Source organism: Nematolebias whitei, chromosome 2 (assembly GCF_014905685.2).
Source record: "Nematolebias whitei isolate Nwh7 chromosome 2, NemWhi1, whole genome shotgun sequence".
Lineage (NCBI taxonomy): Eukaryota > Metazoa > Chordata > Actinopteri > Cyprinodontiformes > Rivulidae > Nematolebias > Nematolebias whitei.
In genome coordinates, this window is record NC_056499.1 from 62,033,633 (window position 1) to 62,056,104 (window position 22,472).

The following is a 22,472-nucleotide window of genomic DNA, read 5'->3' on the forward strand; positions in this document are numbered from 1 at the left end:
AGTTTAAAGATGGAAAATTGAGATTTATCTTACAGAGAGATGTGTGAGGGAATTTATCTGTTTTAACCAGAACGTGCACGCTCCTTCGGAACTCAGCTTGTCCCAAACAGTACACTTTCGGTGAAGGTCGACTTTTACCTTTTCTGAAGATAGATCAGTTCCGGAGTGGAGTCTCACTTCCAACCACTGTTCAGCGTCTCAGTGAGAACAGCCAAATACCTAGAGAGCCGTGCGAGGTTATCCAAACAGAAGTTATAATTCCCAAAATGGTCTCTGGTTCAGCTTGTTTGGTTTAGCAGCATCCATGAATGCCTGCGGTTGCATTCACGGACTCCCAAACTCCCTGCACTCTGGATTCCAAAACTCTTGAACTCTACTTTGAACTGGGAAGTTGCCACATTTAAAATGGGCTCTACTTCCGGTTCATTTGAGAGCTTTTGATTGGTGGATGGACCAGAACAGAGGTGTGGTTTGTGATGTAAGGTGTTATGGAAAGTCAAGGATAGAGATTAAGATTGTTTAAGAACAGACAGAAAGATTGTTGGAGAAAACCAGTCTTAGTGGCGTCTCTACTCAGTATCTTGCTGTAAAAGTTAAACATGACATTTCTTTTCAGTAAACATTTAGTTGACCGAAGCTTGAACTTTAACACACTTACAACTTTGCTCACTTTCAAAGCAGACGATCAAGAAATTGAATCATTACTCTGTAATGTACTCTAACTTGATTTCACTTTGAATTGAGGAATAAAAATCATTACTACTGTTTAAGTAAATAAAAATGAGTAGTTCACTTCAACATGTAAACATTGTTTGAACTAACACAATTTGATTATCAAAACATTTGTAAAATAGTAATGATCATAGAGAATTGTCTTTTCCACTTGATTAATTCAAGACAGAAAGTCTCAGGATGGGTCAAACTGTATTTCTGGATTCAAATCAATGAAATGACAGTTTCTGTCCATCTGGTCAGTTTTGACATCAGGCTTAGTCCACTACAGTGGTGTTCTGGGCTGCCAACTAAAGGGATGAGTACAGACACCCGATATTTGGAAACATTGTAAGTGACGGAGTTAATCATGCTAACAATTGGTCTTAAAGGTACATATTGTTTGTAGATTTTAGGTAAACCATACAGATTAAGTGTGGCCTCCCCTGGGTACAGTCTGTGGTAAAGAAAACGGTCAATAGCTTTGTATTGTTTCAAAAATATCAAGCAATCTATCAACTTCTTCTTGAAACCACTTCTTGGATCTCTTTTCAGAGGTTCATAAGTGTTTAAGTCACTAAGGAGTGTCATAACCTTCTCATGATAGTCTTTCTGGTTCAAAATCACTGTGCACCTTCCTTTGTCTGCTGGGAGAATGATGATGTTTTTTGTCCTTGCTAAGAGTGGTGAGTGCATCCCTGTCCTCTCTACTGATGTTGGAAGGTGGTGGTTTGGTATTTCTGATGCAGGCTTAAACTTTGATTCTGAGTTGTTCTGCTTTGCCCTCTTTAATTTTGTTGTTGCGGAAGGCTGACTCTGTGGCTGTGATCATCTCCACCAGAGGAATTCTACTTGGTGCAACCGCAAAGTTCAGTCCCCTGGCAAGAATCTCTGTCTCTGGCTGGGTGAGCTGTCTGTCAGATAAATTCTTCACCCACTTTTCTGTCTCCCTGACATGTAATTGTCTACTGAAGTGTTGTCTTACACTGAATGTGTTGTTATTGGAATTGTGATGGTGTTAGTGAGTTATTAGAAAGTTAAACTTGTTTTGTTGTCAAGTCTTGGACTTGACATGCTGTGCTAAGTGTGCCTGATCTGTACAGTCCATCACTAGTTGAAGTGTGGTCTGATCTAGGCACATTGTTAGTTTTTGTTTAATGTGCTCTTCTTTGGCCTTCAAGGCCTCAATAGTAAAATTGGTCTATCTCGCCCGTTCATTCAGCATCTGGGTCTGTGCCTTCTAAAGGATCTTGCTTGCCCGGTGCCCGCTGACCAAAGATTTTAGTTCCTGGCTCTTGGGAATGATGCCACTTTGTCGACATATAATAGTAAACAGCCATCTGTGTGCTATTGATCCATCATTAGGCTGATGGTCCTTCTTGATCATGTGAGCAGCTGGTTTTGGTTGTCAGCAGCAAACTGGTTGATCAACTCTGAGAAGGTGCTATTTATAAGACTGAGCTGAATTTATCACATCAGACTGAGGATGTTTTTCGGATGAAAGACGAAACATTTCTACATTTTTGTTGTTGTTTTGCTTTGTTTTGTTTTTTGAATGTCCAAATGACCAGATTTTAACTTTTTTAGATTTTTCTAGCTGGATTATTGAGCATACATCAGGATACCTGGTGGTGAGTTGGTTCTGATGGTGGGGGAAGATGTCAGTCAGACCTGGTAGCCCAAATGTATTGTGAGGGTCTACTGGGAACATCTGGCAGTCACCCGTGAGACAGAGCTTTGATTCCCAACTCCGGAAGAACTTCAAACACATTCCGGGGTAGTTTGGGGACATTGAGTCCAAGTGGGCCATGTTCTGCGCTTTTATTGTCGAGGTGGCTTATCAGAGCTGTGACTGCAAGGTTGTCGGTGCCTGTCGCAGTGGCAACCCTCGAACCCAGTGGTGGACACCTGCTGGGAGGGATGCTATCAGGCTGAAGAAGGAGTCCTATTGGACCTTTTTTGCCTGTGGGACCACAGGGGCAGCTGATGGGTACCGGCGGCAGTCCAAGCAGCATGCGACTCAAGTGGTTGCTGAAGCAAAAACTCAGGCGTGGGAGTTCAGAGAGGCCATGGAGAATGACTTCTGTATTGTCTCAGTTTCTCTGATACTCCCTCAACATATGGAATGACCACTGCTCTGGGTCTGGGTTCCTCCTTTTCACATGATGGCTGACTCGAGTCCTGTTTGGGTTTCTTCTCTTCTTTCAGGAAGAACCAGTTAGGATATCCACATTGCTCTAGAGCCTGTCTTGTGTGGAATTTCTCCTGCCTGGCTCCGGAGTTAGTGGGGACGCTGTCTGCTCTGTGATACAGAGTCCTGATGACTCCTAACTTGTGCTCCAAAGGGTGATGGGAGTCAAATTGCAAATACTGGTCTGTGTGGGTGGGTTTGCGGTACACCTCAGTTTGCAAATGTCCTCTATCAGAGACTGAGACCTCACAGTCCAAGAAAGCCAACCTGCCATTTTTTACATCTTCTCGTGTGAACTTGATGTATTTATCCACAGAGTTGATGTGGTCAGTAAAATGTTGGACTTCCTGAGATGGAAGTCCAACAAGATGTTGGATCTTCCAACCGAATTCAGTGTTCAATGCCTCAGAGAGCCGGACGGGACCGTCTAAAAACATTATTTCGGTCCAGGACCGGCCGTTCCCACCCAACCAGTCACACTGAGCGCACTCTGCTGGCCACGTGACCCCTCAAGCTGGGGAGTCATCACACAAAGGTCTGGTGTTTTTTTTTTCTCTCTCTCTGGACCCCAACGAACTTCTCATCTGGACCTTTGTGGTTCTACCTGGTTCTGACAAGAATCGCTGGGTAGTATTTTGCTGGCTTTTTTGCTGGTTTTCTGCTGGACTGGCCCTTGTGGTGTCTTCAATGGTGTGGGGGAAGTGTACCTGTGTCCCCTGAACTGGACCAGAACTGAACCGAGTTGGCTGTGGGGGACTTTGTATTTAATAGTGCTGGTCTCAGCCTCAGTGAACAACCTGTTACCTTTAAACGAAGGACTGTCCACCTCCGTGGGACTTGCTGTGTTCACCTGGAGGAGATGCTTTGATGCTTTGAAGTGCCACCGGAAACGAACCAGTTCAGAACTGGGCCAGGGACTCTTCGCCTCTCGTGCTGTGGAGCGCGGAGCTGGACTGGAGCAGAACCGGACCGGACCGGACCAGTGACGACTTCAGCCTCTCCGGTCAGTCTTGCAGTTTTTCACCTGGGGTGTCCTCTCGTGCTGTGGGGTGCAGAGGTGACGTGCAGAGAAGCAGGGGAGTAGCAATGCGTGGTGCTCGAGAGAATTTCAAAGTTTGCATGTGAGTTACTGCAGACCTCCATCCAAACTCACCTGGATAATACTTAATTTTATTCCGGATCATGCTGTTGTCCCATGTTGGCTTGAAACGAGCTAGGACCATGCCTTTCATTTCAGGAAGATTTTCTGGCAGCTTGCTCTGCTATTTGCTGCAATTTACCTGTTTCTGCCTGTTGATTCCGGACCCTGCTGCTGTTTCTCATGGGAGCATCCATCCATCTTCGCAAGGGGGCCGGAGCCCCCCTCAGCCCAACTCAAACTACAGTTGAGCCATCTAAAAAAGTTAAATCTGGTCCTCTGGACATTCAAAAAAACAAAACAAAGCAAATCAACAAAAAAATGTAGAAACGTTTCGTCTCTCATCCAAGAGACTTCCTCAGTCTGAGGTGCTGTTTTCAGCTCAGTCTCTTAAATAGCACCTCTTCAGAGTGGATCAACCAGTTTGCTGCTGACAACCAAAACCAGCTGATCACATGCTCAAGAAGGACCATCAGCCTAACAATGGGTCATTAGCACACTGATGGCTGTTTACTACTCACAGAGGGCTGAGTGATACTAGCAATCACAGCATTGTAAGAGGGGGACAGTTGAACCCGGAGGCCTCCACCCCTGTTTAATGATGGACGATTTCTTTTCACAAAGATGGCCTCCTTTATTCCTCTCTCAAACCATCGTTCCTCTCTGTCCAGGATGTGAACATCTTCATCCTTGAAAGAGTGGCCGCTGGCCTGGAGATGAGTGTAGACCGCAGAATCCTGGCCTGATGATGTTGATCTTCTGTGCTGGGCCATCCTTTTGGCCAGTGGCTGTTTAGTTTCCCCGATGTAAGACTGATCACAGCCCTCCTGACACTGAACAGCATACACAACATTACTCTGTTTGTGCCGGGGACTGGATCTTTGGGATGAACTAATCTTTGCCGTAATGTATTTTGGGGTTTAAAAGCCACTGGGACGTTATGTTTAGAAAATAAACGTCTCAGTTTCTCTGATACTCCCTCAACATATGGAATGACCACTTTCTTGAAAGCAGAGAAGAAACCCAAACAGGATTCCAGTCAGCCATCAGGTGAAAAGGAGGAACCCAGACCCAGACCAGTGGTCCATCCCACAGTGGATCCTAAGAAACTGGCTGCAGATGCCATCCGATCCGTCCACCCAGAGTCCCAGACTCGGCTGGCCTCTAGGTTCCCTCGAGCTGTAGGACAGCCTGAATGCCGGGCATAACTCCTCCCAGAGCGATGGCCACTCCTCCCAGCAGTCTGCCGAGCTCCTCGTTGCTGTGGACAGCCAACTGTAGGTGCTGTGGGAGGATCCTGTTCTTCCGCTGTCATGAGCTGCGTTTCCTGCTAGTTCCAGGATCTCAGTGGTCAGGAACTTGAGCACAGCTGGCAGGTAGATGATAATGCATCCACTGAACATCCTTTTCAACTCATTTGAGATTTGGGGCTGTAGTTGAGATAATTTTTGAGCTTTTGAGATGTTAATCAGTTGCTGTTGATTGTAGAAAGCTGCCTTGTTGCCATGGTTACGCATCATAACAAATGTCCAAACTATAAAAGTTTCAGTAAAAATCCTTCCAGCTGCACAGCATCCGATACCAGAGGAAACAATCATCCAAAAAATGTGATTTACATCTAGAAAAAGAGGAATTACAGTTTCAAAAAGCAAAATCTCAGAATGAAAGTAACGTAGCTTCTCCAACATGCAGCCACCTTGAGCGGCGCAATTCTAGAACTAGCAGCTATACATAGTTATAGCAGTATATATAGTTTATAGCAGCTCTCAGAGACATTAAACTTCCACCTTCTAAGCCCAGATTAATTAAAAAAAGAGATCTGAAACGCTTTTGCGAACAGTCATTCCTCTGGGATCTGTCTCACTTTGACTGGCATCGTATTCTATTAACTGACAACGTGATCTCCGCTTGGAACTATTTTCATAATAGTTTCATTTATTTTCTGAAAAAAACATATTATTTTTCAAAAGTTCAGAATAACAGGACGAGACAGTCCCTGGTTTACTCCAGAGCTAGCTGACCTACACAGGAGAGATCATCTTTGGGCCACAGTGAGAAAATCTCTCAGACACTGATTGGTTGAGTTTTCGACAACTGAGGAACAAATGCACAACTGCTGTCAAAGCAGCAAAACACAACTATTTCTTATCTCAGACCTCCAAAAATCTAAATGACCCTAACAGATTCTGGAAAACCATCAAATCTCTCAGGCAGCTGTGTGGTGGTTTGGCATTGCTGAGGCAGGCTGAAAATTTGATTCTGAGCTGTTCTGCTTCAGCCTCTTTAATTTTGTTGTTGCGGATGGCTGACTCAGTAGCTGTGATCATCTCCACCAGAGGAATTCTACTTGGTGCAACCGCAAAGTTCAGTCCCCTGGCAAGAATCTCTGTCTCTGGCTGGGTGAGCTGTCTGTCAGATAAATTCTTCACCCACTTTTCTGTCTCCCTGGCATGTAATTGACTACTGGAGTGTTGTCCTACACTGAATGTGTTGTTATTGGAATAGTGATGGTGTTGATGAGCTATTAGTACGTCAGCAATGCCAAACCACCATCTTCTAACATCAGTAGAGAGGAGAGGGATGCACTCACCACTCTTAGCAAGGACAAAAACATCATCATTCTCCCAGCAGACAAAGGAAGGTGCACAGTGATTTTGAACCAGAAAGACTATCATGAGAAAGTTATGACACTCCTTAGTGACTTAAACACTTATGAACCTCTGAAAAGAGATCCAGGAAGTGGTTACAAGAAAAAGTTAATAGATTGCCTGAAAATTTTGGAGCAGAACAAGGCTATTGACCGTTTTCTGTACCACAGACTGTACCCAGGGGAGGCCACACCTAGTCTGTATGGTTTACCTAAAATCCACAAACAAGGTGTACCTTTAAGACCAATTGTTAGCATGATTAACTCTGTCACTTACAATGTTTCCAAATATCTGGCGTCTGCACTCATCCCTTTAGTTGGCAGCTCAGAACACCACATACAGAACACCATGGACTTTGTGGATAAGGTGAGGGATGTCATCATGGAGACTGATGAAACAATGGTCTCTTTTGATGTCACATCACTCTTTATGTGCATTCCTGTTGATGATGCAGTAGAGGTGGTCAGTTTAAAATTAAAATCAGACACCACTCTGAGCAGCAGGACCACGCTTTCCACAGAACAACTGTGTCAACTCTTGAAACTGTGCCTGCAGTCAACCTACTTCACATATGGGGAGCAATATTATAGGCAGAAACATGGGTGTGCTATGGGGTCTCCAGTTTCTCCTATTGTTGCCAACCTGTACATGGAGGAGGTAGAAAAGAGAGCCTTGACATCCTTTTCAGGGACACTACCAAGCCATTGGTTCAGGTATGTTGACGACACCTGGGTTAAAATCAAATCTCAGGAAGTCCAACATTTTACTGACCACATCAACTCTGTGGATAAATACATCAAGTTCGCACGAGAAGATGTAAAAAATGGCAGGTTGGCTTTCTTGGACTGTGAGGTCTCAGTCTCTGATAGAGGACATTTGCAAACTGAGGTGTACCGCAAACCCACCCACACAGACCAGTATTTGCAGTTTGACTCCCATCACACTTTGGAGCACAAGTTAGGAGTCATCAGGACTCTGTATCACAGAGCAGACAGCGTCCCCACTAGCTCAGGAGCCAGGCAGAAGGAGAAATCCCACACAAGACAGGCTCTAGAGCAATGTAGATATCCTAACTTGGCCTTCCTGAAAGCAGAGAAGAAACCCAAACAGGACTCCAGTCAGCAAACAGGTGAAAAGGAGGAACCCAGACCCAGACCCAGACCAGTGGTCATTCCGTATGTTGAGGGAGTATCAGAGAAACGGAGATGTTTATTTTCTAAACATAACGTCCCAGTGGCTTTTAAACCCCAAAATACATTACGGCAAAGACTGGTTCATCCCAAAGATCCAGTCCCCCGGCACAAACTGAGTAATATTGTGTATGCTGTTCAGTGTCAGGAGGGCTGTGATCAGTCTTACATCGGGGAAACAAAACAGCCACTGGCCAAAAGGATGGCCCAGCACAGAAGATCAACATCATCAGGCCAGGACTCTGCGGTCTACACTCATCTCCAGGCCAGCGGTCACTCTTTCAGGGATGAAGATGTTCACATCCTGGACAGAGAGGAACGATGGTTTGAGAGAGGAGTAAAGGAGGCCATCTTTGTGAAAAGAAATCGTCCATCATTAAACAGGGGTGGAGGCCTCTGGGTTCAACTGTCCCCCTCTTACAATGCTGTGATTGCTAGTATCACTCAGCCCTCTTTGAACAGTAAACAGCCATCAGTGTGCTAATGATCCATTGTTAGGCAGATGGTCCTTCTTGAGCATGTGATCAGCTGGTTTTGGTTGTTAGCAGCAAAACTGGTTGATCCACTCTGAGACGGTGCTATTTAAGAGACTGAGCTGAATACAGTTCCTCAGACTGAGGAAGTCTCTCGGATGAGAGACGAAACGTTTCTACATTTTTTTTGTTGATTTGATTTTTTTTTTTTAATGTCCAGAGGACCAGATTTAACTTTTTTAGATTTTTCTACCTGGATTATTGAGCATGCATCAGGATATCTTGTGTCATAAGCTCTCAGAATTTGGTTTCTCAGATCACACCATTGGTTGGTTCTCTAACTATCTCTCAGATCGGAGGCAATATGTTCAACACAATGGTACTTCCTCCAGTTATTTAACAGTCAACAATGGTGTACCACAAGGCTGTTTTAGGGCCCACCCTCTTTACAATCTACATAGGTAATGTAGGTCAAATCATCCCTGATACATCCTTACATTTCTATGCTGATGACACAGTTGTTTTTTGTCAAGCTAAAACAGTTGATAAGGCTTTCCAGCTTTTGCAATCTGTATTCAACATCATCCAGTCTGATGTGTTCCACCTCAAACTTGTCCTAAATGCTGATAAAATCAAAGGGATGCTTTTTTCAAACAAGAAGTCGGTCCCAGCAGTTCTTCCTCTGATTTTATCCTCAAATGGTGTCCCGATTGAGTTTGTTGACTCTTTTAAATATTTGGGTATCTTGGTCGACTCAGATCTCTCTTTTAATCTATATGTGGATAACCTAGTAAAGAAACTGAAAGTTAAACTGGGTTTCTTTTTCAGAAACAGATCCTGTCTAGCCCTGAATGCTAGGAAACGCCTTGTATCTTGGAATCTTTGATTCCAAGATGGCGCCTGAGCTGGTGGCTTGCCGTTCACCTCTGTCCACTCTGTTTCTTTTTTTGCTATTTTTATCATTTTTCTTCAATAAGACCAGCTCACTACTGGTGTATGATCGCCAGCAACTGTTCAATCTACAATTTTCCACCACTTATCTCGCCTCCTATGAACATTTTGATCGGGGTTCTGGGCCCCCACCTCTGCTGCTTGGGAACGTACCTGGGTATCTCCAGCACGTGGCATTCGTGCCTGCATGAAAACATCGCTCTCGTCGCCGTGGGAGACGTGCTGGCCGCCTCGTGAGACTCAAAGCTAGCCTCGCTCGTTCCTCAGCTACAGCTGTCCACCGGAATGAGATTTCTCCACCTGGATGCTTCGCGGAGTCCTGCCTGCTGCAGAACATCGGGTCGGAGGCGTGCAGCGAGCGCGCGTGCAGCGAGCGCGCGGGCAGCGAGCGCGCGCCCAGCTGCGGTTTTTCCAACCGTATCCAGCAAACCGAAACCAACCCGGGTCCAACAACTGTACCATCTGCTGCCCCATCTGATCGTACCAATGACCCTGCTGTGTCCGGCGGCTCCTGGATTCCGGCTGTTCGTCCCGGCTGCACTTTCTCCGGCCGGAGGAGGCGAGGACCCGACGTAAACAAACCGAAACCGCTGATCTGCGCCCCCCCCCCCTCAACTTCTCCCTCAGCTGCTGACCCAACAAGGTTTGCTCTCCTCAATGTGAGGTCTTTAACAAACAAAACCTTCATCATGAACGACTTTTTCTGCACAAATAATCTGGATTTCATGTTTCTGACGGAGACTTGGCTTCCTCCGGGTGAGTCAAGTGTGTTTTCTGAACTGGTGCCTGCTGATTGTACTTTTCTTAATTGCCCAAGGTCATCTGGAAGAGGTGGAGGAGTGTTGGCTGTTTTTAAGAAAATCTGGAAATGCAGACTGTTACAGACACCATCTTTTCAGACCTTTGAACTGCTGCTTTTTGAACTGGGCCGCTCCAACCCCATGTTGATTGCGGTGCTTTATCGACCGCCCAAATCCTCCACAGGCTTCATCAGTGAACTGTCTGTCTTTCTCACTGCAATACTGTTAAAATACGACCGTGTGCTGATTCTAGGGGACTTCAATGTGCACGTCTGTTGCCCTGAAAAGCCTTTGGTTCAGGACTTTTTAGATCTGATCCACTCTTTAAACCTGGTGCAAAATGTTGTCGGCCCCACACACCATCAGGGTCACACTCTTGATTTTGTTCTGTCTTGTGGTGTCTGTGCTAAATCTGGAAATTGGGGATGCTGTCATGTCTGATCACAAACCAATCTCATTTGTAATACCTCTTGCTTGTGTCTCTAAATCTCCCGCTCCACCCAGGACCTGTCATATATTTAACTCTTCAACTGCTGCTCGTTTTTCCTCTGCCTTTATTACCACTGCTGCTACAACACCTGAAACCTCTGCCTGTGTCGGTGCTCAGGAGCTGCTTAGTAACCACAATGTGACCTGCACTAAGATCTTGGATCTGGTGGCCCCACTAAAAGTCAGGAAACCAAGGAGAGCCCAGTACCCATGGATGAATGAGACCACCAGGGCAGCGAGACGCCTGTGCAGGAGAGCTGAGTGCAAGTGGAAAAAGGACCATCTCCAGGTTCCCTTCATTTTGCTCAAAACCTGTTAAAAAAATTACCAGAACACTGTCAAATCTAAAAAAAACAAATATTTCTCCCAACTCATCAACTCAAATAGACACAACCCCGCGCCCTATTCACAACAGTAAATTCCATTCTAAATGTCCCTTCGTATTCATGTATGGAGGCTTCTGTTGACACCTGCAATGTCTTCACTAAATTATTTGTTAACAAAGTGGAGTTGATCAGGGCCTCCATCCCCCGCTCCTTAGTCGACCCATCAGCTTTTGTTTCGTGTTCTGCTACTTTCAGGCAATTCAAACCAATCACACTCCCATTGTTCAACAAAGTTGCTGGTCACATGAAGCCATCAGGATCACCATTGGACCCCATCCCAGCAGCATTGTTCAAACAGGTTCTACCAGCGATTGGGCCTGCTGTTCTAACTATACTAAACAGTAGTATTGCTACAAGCATGGTCCCAGAGGCGTTCAAACATGCAGTAGTCACACCGTTAATTAAGAAACCTGGTCTCGACCCTTCAGCCTGCTCAAATTACAGGCCAATCTCAAAACTCCCCTTTCTGTCCAAAATCCTGGAAAAAGTAGTTTTTACTCAGTTAAATCAGTTTTTAACTGAGAACAAAATCTTTGAGGTCTTTCAGTCTGGTTTCAAGCAGCTCCACAGCACCGAAACAGCTTTGGTTAGGGTTTGTAATGACATTTTAACAGCAAATGATTCTGGCCATTTTGTGGCTCTTGTACTCCTCGATCTTACTGCCGCTTTGGATACTGTTGACCACAGTATCCTCATCTCTTGGCTTGAACACTGGGTTGGGATTACAGGTGCTGCATTAGACTAGTTCCGCTCATACCTCTCTGACAGGAGTTTTTGTGTGAAGGTGGGTAAAAATCTATCCACTTCAATGCCTCTTTTCTGTGGTGTCCCGCAGGGCTCGATTCTCGGACCCCTTCTATTTTCACTCTATCTGCTTCCGCTGGGGTCGATCCTAAGAAAACATGGTATTCCATTCCATTGTTATGCCGATGACAGTCAGATCTACCTGCCACTGAAACCAGCCAGTGGTTGTTCCGTCCACCCTCTCCTCAAATGTCTGGATGACATTAAGACATGGATGGCTTCAAATTTTCTAAGTTTTGTAGTGAACTAAGCCTCAGGTCAAAATCTGACCCCGAGGACCTTCATGGGACAGGAACTGTCATTTCATTGATTTGAGTCCAGAAATACAAATTAAGCTCATCCAGAGACTTTCTAAGTGTGTCCTGCACTAATCAATTGAAAGAACACTCTCTTTTTAATTGTCATTACTATTTTTACAATATCTTGATAATCAAAGTGTGTTTAGTTCAAACCATTTTAAATGTTGAAGTGAACTACTCATTTTAAATCAACTGTGAAACAGTATTAATGATTTTTAATCCTCATTCAAAGTAGAAATCAAGTTAATGTCTGTTACAGAGTAATTATGCATTTTTGATCTTCTGTCTGAAATGAGAAGGAGTGATGTCGGTCAAAAGTCAGAGAACAGTCACAAACATGTTTATCGGAACGAAATGTCATGTTTAACTCTCTCAGATTGATAGAAGGAAACTGGCTCCTAAATGTCTGTCTGTTTCAAAACATCTTTCTGTTATATTTTTAAACATCTACGCTGTCTCCTTGACATATAGTGACCCTCTGACGTCACTAAAAACACACCCCTGTTGGTTCTTTCAACCAATCATGATTTCCCAAAAAGGGACCAGAAGCGAACTCTTTAAAAAGTCGACACTTCCTAGTTCTGAGAGCAGTTCAAAGTTCCGAGAGAGTTCGACGTTCTGGGAAGAACAGAAGTTCTGGGAGCAGAACCGAATGAAAGTTCTGAAGGGCTGGAGTTAGTGGGAGTTCTTCCGAGTCTCGTGGGGATTATGGAATCTTCCACATCTGAGTGGAACTCAGATGTGTAAAGAGTCGATTTCCACTACCGAAGTGTACCGAGGTAGAGCTGGGTTCGGATGGAGGGTGTCGTTCTTCGTCAACACATTTTCCCTCACACATCTTTTCTCTCCATTTAAACTCCTTCATTCCCCATCTTTAAAACTCTTCTATCTGCCAGTAAAAGATAAGCTAAGCCTGCAGACACTTATTTAAGACCTAAGGATATGTCTGTTGTTTTAAGTTGCAAGTGAGAAATCATGGCCGTATGATTTCTCATTGTAAAGCTCATTAATTAAGCTGTGTTAATTGTAATCAATCTGCCAATTAATGTAAATGTGTGATGTGTTTTTAAATCATTTAAAATAAACGACCCACTGTTGTTGGTGAGTCAGAAATTTAAACACGTCTCTGTCCACATTTACTCCACAAAGCACGATATGACTTTGTCCAGAAAAATGAAAGAATCCGTTTAAATGAAGGATAATATCAGACGCATATTATCTCGTTACATATCAATGTAGTTCATTACAGTTTTAACGACCAGAAGACTGAAGTCATTGTCTTTAGCCCTAGCTCAGCTGCCGCCTCTTATCCTGTGAACCTGGACTCCCTTCATCCTTATCTGAAGCACTCTGTTAAAAACCTTGGAGTGGTTTTTGACTCAGATTTTAAGTTCGACAAACAGATCAGTTCAGTTCTGCAGAGAAGCTTCTTCCAACTGCGGCAGGTAGCTAAGCTCAAGCCAGTGCTGTCTAGACCCGACCTTGAGACACTAGTCCATGCATTCATCGACCTTGACCTCTCTAAGTGGCTTTAAGAATCTGATGGACTCCTGGCAAGGACCAATGCAGACATGTTCCTGTTTTTAGTTTTCTACCTTCGCCTTATAATCTAGCTATTTTTGTTACTTTTTTTGCCATCTTATTTGTAAAAAGAAATAATAATAATCTGTATGCCTTTTTGTGGCTGTCTATTGTTGTCGCTGTTGTCCATTGTTGTCATCATTCTTTGTTGAAATCAGGTCTCTTTTGTAAATGACTCCTCGAGGCTCAATGGGATTTACCTGTCTAAATAAAGGTTGAATGAAAAAACAACTCATTGTATGCCTTCTGCTTTGCCTTAGCTACTTCCCTCTTTGCTCTACGTCCAATCTCCTTATATTCCTGTCTCCTCTCTTCAGTCCTCTCACTGTCATATTTCTTCTTGGCTAATCTCTTTCTTTGAACAGTATCCTGCACTTTAAATTCCACCACCAGGTTTCCTTATCATCTATTCTCTGTCCAGATGACACACCAAGTACCTTCCTACCTGTCTCTCTAATTACTGTTGCTGTAGTAGCCCAGTCATTTGGATCTCTTTCTTACTACCCAGAGCCTTTAACAGCTCCTCTCTGAATTTCTCACAACATTCTTCTTTCTTCAGTTCCACCATTTGGTCTTCTTTTCTGATTTGACTCTTTTTCTCTCCTTCACACCAACAGTCATTCTACACACAACCAGCCGATGCTGTCTGGCCACGCTCTCCCCTGCCACAATCTTACAGTCCCCAATCTCCCTCAGGTTTCCTCTTCTACACAGAATGTAGTCGACCTGCGTACTCCTTCCTCCACTCTTATAGGTCACTCTATGTTCCTCCCTCTTTTGGAAATAGGTATTGACTACAGCCATTTCCATTATCTTGGCAAAATCCACCACAATCTGTCCTTCCTGTTTTCTTTCTTTGACCTACCCATCACTTCCTCATTCCCTCTGTTTCCTTCACCAACGTGTCCATTCAGGTCTGCTCCGATCACCTCTCTCTCCTCCCTGGGAATACTCTCTATCACTTCATCCAGATCTTTCCAAAATGTATCTTTCTCCTCCTCATCACATCCAACCTGTGGAGCATAACCACTGACGATGTTTAGCATCAGACCTTCTACTTCTACCTTCAGACACATCACCCTATCTGACACTCTCTTCACCTCTACTACATTACTACTCTAATACATTCCAACAAAAGTATAAAATGTAAAAGAAAAACAGCAATAAGATCTAAGATATGAACTAAGAAAAACATAAACTAAATATACACTAAGCACTTCGGCATAAAAACAATGTGCCGAAGTGGATATTAAAGTGGATATTAAAGTGATTAAATGGTTTCAAACATCTGCTAAGTTCATGGCAAAAACCAACACAGACATGCTCCTGTTTTTAGCGTATTACATCACTTTATAATGCAACTGTTCTTGTTTCTTTTTTAAATATTATTTTATTTTATTTTTCAATTCATATGTTTTTTTATGATTGTCTACTGTTGTACTGATGGATATCTCTTGGAGGGTAAACGTAAACTATATTTTGGCTGCAGGTTTTCATTCAAGCTGTGAAGCAGACAGTCTGATTTCAGTCAGCCGCACTCAGTCTACCCCTCCTCCAAGACGAGCAGACCGAGCGCGGCTGACCAAAATCAAACTGCCTGCTGCGGGCTGAACGAGAGGAACACATTGCTGAAGCAACGGAGCTCCAACTTCCAATGTAAAACTAACTTTACCGCGGTGCTTGGCTAAACAATCCTTGTCCTTCTGGTGCTTTTTCAACTGTTTATTAAGTTTGATGTATTGTAGGTCGTGACGGAACTTTCTCCTCTCAGTAAAGCGGCTCTGCAGACATTGCATGTTGCTGTCTTGCGGTGTTTAGTGTAAAATACTTCCACACAGTGGACATGTTTTGTTGAAAAGTTGGTTAGCTGTTAGCCACAGTGCTGCTCAGTCCTTAGCAGAGCCTTATAAAAAGAGTATTTACCCTCATTTTAGCTGGCTGCAAACTATGAAATGGATTTCCTGAATGTGAGGCGGGACTTTTTAGTCTGGGTTTCATGAGACACGCCTCCGTTCAGGAAATCCATTCCATAGTTTGAAGCCAACTTGTACATTTCAGCAGACACAGACATGCATCATGGATCAGAAATCTCTGCATGCTGGATCGGAAAAATCCGATACGTAAATTATGTTGGTATCGGAGGCTGGTATCGATACCAGATCAGATCGGCCCCATTCCAAGTGGTAACGTGTTTTTTTATGTTATATTGTTGGTTCTTGTGTATGTATGATGAATGTAGAGTGTCGAGGGAGAATTTCTGCAACAATTGTGGAAGAGCAAGACACTGAACCCCTAGTTGCCTCTGATGTGTGTCCCATCAGTGTATGAATGTGACCTAAAACACTGATTAGTCTTTTTAGAATGATTTCTTCAATTATCTTTGTAGAGATCTAGTAGAGTGCTGTATGAATGGGTAAATGAGGGCACAGATTGTAGTGTAAAGTGCTTTGAGTATGTCAATAAGATAGAAAAGCACTATATAAGTACAGTCCATTTACCATTTACTTTTGTTACAGTATAATTGAGGGATCTCTGTCCTGTCTGAACAGTATTATTAAGGGACCTCTGTCATCTCACCAGCTTTGTAGAACACAGCAGCTCAGTTCTGGTTCGGCAGACCTACCCAGCCTTGGTCCGATTCTGGTCCGGTTTTGAGCGAGACTCTGTATCCACTGAGTGCTGAAGTCACTATGAATAATGTAAGGACTGAACTTTTCCAATCTGTGGGAATTCCAGCCTTTTGCTCCACAGCTCTTCTCCACCAGAGGGTGCCAACAAAGACACACCTGAGATCCATTGAGGAATAACGAGCAGCAGAAGTATAAATACCAGCTGAGGACTTCATTCTACGCTGCTGCATTGTCTGCCTTTGGTAGTAAGCTCCTGGCCTGAACATTTGCTTTTTGTGCTTTAAAATTATTAATCTTTGTGCTCATGCTACAGCTCTGACCTCTGTGTTTCACCTGTATCCTGGATCTCATGATAATTACTCTCGACCCTTCCTGGACTCATCTCAAGCTGCTCCTTGCCTTCCACCACCTGCTCACCTACACAGGATCTCCTGGAAACCTTTTTGGACATCCACTGACTTACCTCCTTCTCCTACAGTAAGAACTACTTCTCTGGACATTTTACTGCCCTTGAGATTTCTCCTGGCCAGCTTTAACTTTGCTCCTTGCTCTCCAGGGTTCCAGCCTCTCCCCGGATAGTTACCTCACCAATATCATCGTTTTCACTTTTGTAAATAAACACTGTTTAACTTTCCCTGGTCTTGAAGTCTGTTTGCTTTTGGTTAGTATTTATCTGGGTGTTAGAAACCTTACAGAATCGGATCATAACTTCCCTGCCATTTAAGCAGAAAGCAACTTTGTCTACTGGGTAGTGTAGGCTTTTAGATGGCAATACAATATAGGCTTATTGAGAGAACTACAAAATGGTGGTTTATTTATTTTGTACTTTGGAAAATCTGCAAAAAAGCGAGTCCGCAAAAGTCAGACCGCAAAGTATTAAGGGACCACTGTAATATTGTTGTTTTGTTCGAATGATATTAGAGTATTTTTAAACCAACAAGGTGCTTTCTAAATAGCTACAATGCTGATACAGTCAACATATTGTGTAGTGTTGATTACTTACAGTAGCAAAGTCCTCATCACGAGCTCTGACCCTAAATGGACGGTTAGTGCTTCGGTCTCGGAGAATCATACTCTCTGGGACAGAGTTACTGTAGATGAATCCTTCATATCGTTCTTTCTCAAAGCGAGGAGGGTTTCTACTCTTCTTCATCACATCAAAGGTCACCTGTGTCACTGCAAACTGATCTCTGTTGGTCACCTGTGATGCCTTATTGCCAGCAAAAGAAATACATCAAACATCAGGTGGCTTTATTGTAGAAAGGGTTGCAGAATTTACCTTTTTTGTTCAAATTCAAAACATAACCTTTTAATTTACCAATATAGTCAGGATAATTGGGCCAACAGTATCTGCAGCTTTGATCATCGTGATGTTACCCGTGTCCTCGTCAATTTGGAAAAGATTTCCTTCGTTTCCTAATGACGAAAGAAGGCAACATGAGAAACCATGGGTTTTCTGTGTATCCTATAAGCTCATTCAAAATCAAAATAGAAAATATACACACTTAACATCTACATACTTAAAAGATCTGTCTGCACCTTTCTTGCTGCATGAACAGGGGAGCATTGTTATGCTGCCAAAGATGTATGATTTTATGTTAAACAGTGATTCATTATGACTAGCTCACCATCGACCCATTCATGTATCTAATCGGTTTTCCTCTCAGTGATACACCCGTTGAGAAGCAGACCCTGGTTACTGGCAGTTCCATAATCCAAAACGCAGTTTTAGGGACTCCAATGACCATAGTTAAATGCATTTTGGGGGCCAGAGCAGGCAATATCCTCAAGCAGTCACATGCAGAAGTGTCCCTGGGCAAGACACTGAACCCCTTGTTACCTCCAATGTGTATCCCATTGGTGTATGAATGTGATAAAGCTGTGATTAGTCTCTTTAGAATGATTTGTTCAATTAGCTTTGTAGACATCTAACAGAGTGCTGTATGAATGGGTAAATGAGGACACAGATTGTAGTGTAAAGAGCTTTGAGTATCACAATAAGATAGAAAAGCGCTATATAAGTAAATACAAGTACAATATTGAATTCTACCTGAAACTGCTGGCTAAAGCTAAGGCTAAATACAATAACATTGTTATTTATGTTGGTGGTAATGACATTGGTTACGCCAGTTGGAGATCACTAAAATGAATGTTGCTTCGGTGTGTGACTTCACTAAAATCATGTCAGACTCAGTAATTTTCTCTGGCACCCTCCCCAACCTGACCAGTGACAACATGTTTAGTCGTATGTCATTGTTCAACCACTGGGTGCCCATTTGATGTTCTGAAAACAATGTGGGTTACTTAGATAATTGGAGTGCTTTTTGGAGAAAACCTGGTCTCATGTGGAGAGATGGCATTCATTCCACTTTGGGCGACACCATTCTTCTTTCTAGAAATTTGGCTGATTTTGTTAGTCATCCAAATTATTGACAACCCAGGGTCCAGTCTAGACACAAGTCCAGGAAGGAGAGTTTTAGTCTTCCACATCTCTCTGCTGCTTCTCCTGTAACCCCCACACCCCCCCACACCCCCACACCCCCACACACACACAACAGAACCAGCTTGCCCACACCTCAAATTCAATCACTCAAAAATCAGCTTTAAAGATGTACAGTAAATAATAAAAACCTTATTAATATAAACAGAGGTACTTTACTGGAACAAAATAATAAAATAAACAAATGTGGATGATTGAACATCAGATCTGTTTCCTCTAAGTCCCTGTTAATTAATGATCTGATAACTGATCATCATATTGATTTATTCTGTCTGACAAAAACCTGGCTACAACAGAAGGATTTTGTTAATATAAATGAATCCACTCTTGTTAATTATTTAAATTTTCATGTTCCTAGAACAACCAGTCGAGGTGGAAAAGTAGCTTCTATTTTTCAGTCAGGATAAATGACTAATACTACACCAGCGATTAGTTATAATTCTTTTGATTCGTTGTCCCTTTCTCATTCAAAATGGAAATCAGAAAAGTCACTTTTACTAGTTAACCAAAAAGTCCATGCTCAATAATCCAGGTATACAATCCAACAATTTTCAACTTTTACGAGTTGTTGTATATCGTCCACCAGGCCCTCATTCTCAGTTTTTATCTGAATTCTTGTTTTTTGTTTTTCTGACTTATTATTGAATACTATACTGATAAAGTCATGATAATGGGGGGTTTCAATATTCATGTAGATGTTGAAAGTGATAGCCTAAACATAGCCTTTAAAAACTTAATAGAGTCAAATGGTTTTACTCAAAATGTCCGAACACCTTCTCACTCTCATCACTGACCTAGTTCTGACATATGGCATTGAGATTACCGTAATAACTTAGTAATATTTCCTCAAAGTCCTGTTGTGTCTGACCAATTTTTAATAATCTTTGAGTTTAAGTTAACTGACTACACAGTCACCGAGAGTAAATTTAATTTTAGCAGGTGTTTATTAGAGAAAGCTGTAACCTAATTAAAAAAAACTCTTCCAGGCCGGCTATGGCTGAGTGGTTTGTGCAGTCGTCCTCCAAAGTGAGAGCTGGGGGTTCGAATCCACCAGCAGTCACATGCCGAAGTGTCCCTAGGCAAGACACTGAACCCCTCATAGCCTCTGATGTGTGTCCCATCAGTGTATGAATGTGATCTAAAAAAGCACTGATTAGTCTCATTAGAATGATGTGTTCAGTTAGCTTTGTAGTGATGTAGAGTGCTGCATGAATGGGTAAATGAGGACACAGATTGTAGTGTAAAGCGCTTTGAGTATCTTGAAATAAGATGATAGAAAGGCGCTATATAAGTACAGTCCATTTACCATTAACCATTCCATTGATATTTTACTCTGTCTTGCAGAGTTATGCAATAAGCAGGAATGAATTTTTCAGTCTTTCTCCCTCCTTAGATGCATTAATGTGTCCTCCAGCTCTAATGTTAAAAATCTTGGTGTTATTTTTGATCAGGACACGTCTTTTATCCCCCACATTAAAAACGTTACTAGAACCTCCTTCTTCCACCTGCGTAATATCACTAACATTAGAAACATGTGATCTAAAGATGATGCAGAAAAACTGGTCCATGCATTTGTCACGTCTAGACTGGACTATTGCAATGGTTTATTATCTGGGTGTCCAAATACTTCTTTAAAACGTCTTCAGTTGATCCAACATGCTGCTGCCAGAGTCTTAACTGGAGTTACTGGGAGAGATCATATCTCTCCAGTTTTAGTTTATCTTCATTGGCTCCCTGTCAAATCCAGAATAGAATTCAAAATCTTACTTCTAACCTACAAAGCTCTCAACAACCTAGCTCCATCTTATATTACAGATCTTATTGTTCCATATTTTACTAACAGAGCGCTTCGCTCTCAGACTGCAGGTTTACTTGTGGTTCCTAGAGTTTACAAAAACAGAATAGGAGGCAGATCTTTCAGTTATCAAGCTCCTCTCTTGTGGAACCAACTTCCAATCTCTGTCCGTGAGACTGACACATTGTCCAGTTTTAAAACTAGGATTAAGACTTTCCTTTTTGATAAATCCTATAGTTAGAGTCGGCTTGGGTTTCCTGAGCTGTCCCTTAGTTATGGTGCTATAGACTTAGACTGCTGGAGGACAAACTTACCACAATTTTCACTCTGCTACTGTCTTTACTGACTCTGATTAACCTGTTTTGTATTTGTAATTTATTTTTTTCTAATCTTAACGTGTTTTTTTTTTTGGTCTTTCAGATACACCTGGACCTGGACCTGGACCTATACCTGGACCTACCATTCAGTGTTTGTCTGTCTCTCCTTCCTGTCCTCTCAACCAGCCGGTCAAAGCAGATGGTCTCTTGTCCTGATCCTGGTTCTGCTGGAGGTTTCTTCCTTTTAAAAGGGAGTTTTTTCTTTCCACTGTCTCCACTGTGCTTGCTCAGGATGGGAGACTGCAACGAAGACAAGATTCAACTTGTCTGCTGGCCTCCTTAGATAGAGAACTTTACTAATTTGCTTTTATGTGAATGTTCCTGTAAAGTGCCCTGAGACAACTTTGTTGTGATTTGGCGCTATATAAATAAACTGAATTGAATTGAATGTGGTACATGAGGTGTAATGACATTGTGTACCCAGGGTCCCAGTTACATTCAACAATAGTAAACCCTAACCCTAGCCCTAAATTGCAAATGACTTAGAACATCTGGTTGATAAAATCACATCTTAAATGCAAATTTCACTTGATAAAAATGCTCTGCTGAAAAAGAAAGTAATCAGTCAGAAGAAGCTGGCTCCTTGGTTGAATTTTGAGTTACATACTTTAAAACAGGGATCTAGAAAGCTGGAAAGAAAATGGCACTTCATTATCCAAAAAAGTTCAATCTGGTCCTCTGGACATTCAGAAAAACAAAAAACAAAACAAAGCAAAAAAATATAGAAACGTTTCGTCTCTCATCCGAGAGACTTCCTCAGTCTGAGGTGCTGTTTTCAGCTCAGTCTCTTAAATAGCACCTTCTCAGAGTGGATCAACCAGTTTGCTGCTGACAACCAGAACCAGCTGATCACATGCTCAAGAAGGACCATCAGCCTAACAATGGGTCATTAGCACCTGATGGCTGTTTACTGTTCACAGAGGGCTGAGTGATACTAGCAATAACAGCATTATAAGAGGGGGACAGTTGAACCCGGAGGCTCCACCCCTGTTTAATGATGGACAATTTCTTTTCACAAAGATGGCCTCCTTTACTCCTCTCTCAAACCATCGTTCCTCTCTGTCCAGGATGTGAACATCTTCATCCCTGAAAGAGTGACCGCTGGCCTGGAGATGAGTGTAGACCGCAGAGTCCTGGCCTGATGATGTTGATCTTCTGTGCTGGTCCATCCTTTTGGCCAGTGGCTGTTTTGTTTCCCCGATGTAAGACTGATCACCCTCCTGACACTGAACAGCTTACACAATATTACTCTGTTTGTGCCGGGGGACTGGATCTTTGGGATGAACCAGTCTTTGCCGGAATGTATTTTGGGGTTTAAAAGCCACTGGGACGTTATGTTTAGAAAATAAACGTCTCAGTTTCTCTGATACTCCCTCAACATATGGAATGACCACTGGTCTGGGTCTGGGTTCCTCCTTTTCACCTGATGGCTGACTGGAGTCCTGTTTGGGTTTCTTCTCTGCTTTCAGGAAGGCCCAGTTAGGATATCCACATTGCTCTAGAGCCTGT

The 22,472-nt window shown here is 42.9% G+C and overlaps 1 protein-coding gene across 1 annotated transcript in view; it reads right to left on the bottom strand.

The window, feature by feature from the left end:
• cdhr5a (cadherin-related family member 5a) overlaps window positions 1-22,472 on the bottom strand; it is an 86,317-nt gene that overhangs the window by 52,034 nt on the left and 11,811 nt on the right. The window contains exons 2-3 of the mRNA XM_037695213.1: window positions 17,610-17,707; window positions 17,295-17,501 (exon numbers count right to left, since the gene is read on the bottom strand). Coding sequence (XP_037551141.1) covers window positions 17,295-17,501; window positions 17,610-17,707 — 305 coding nt within the window. The remainder of the gene's footprint in view (window positions 1-17,294; window positions 17,502-17,609; window positions 17,708-22,472) is intronic.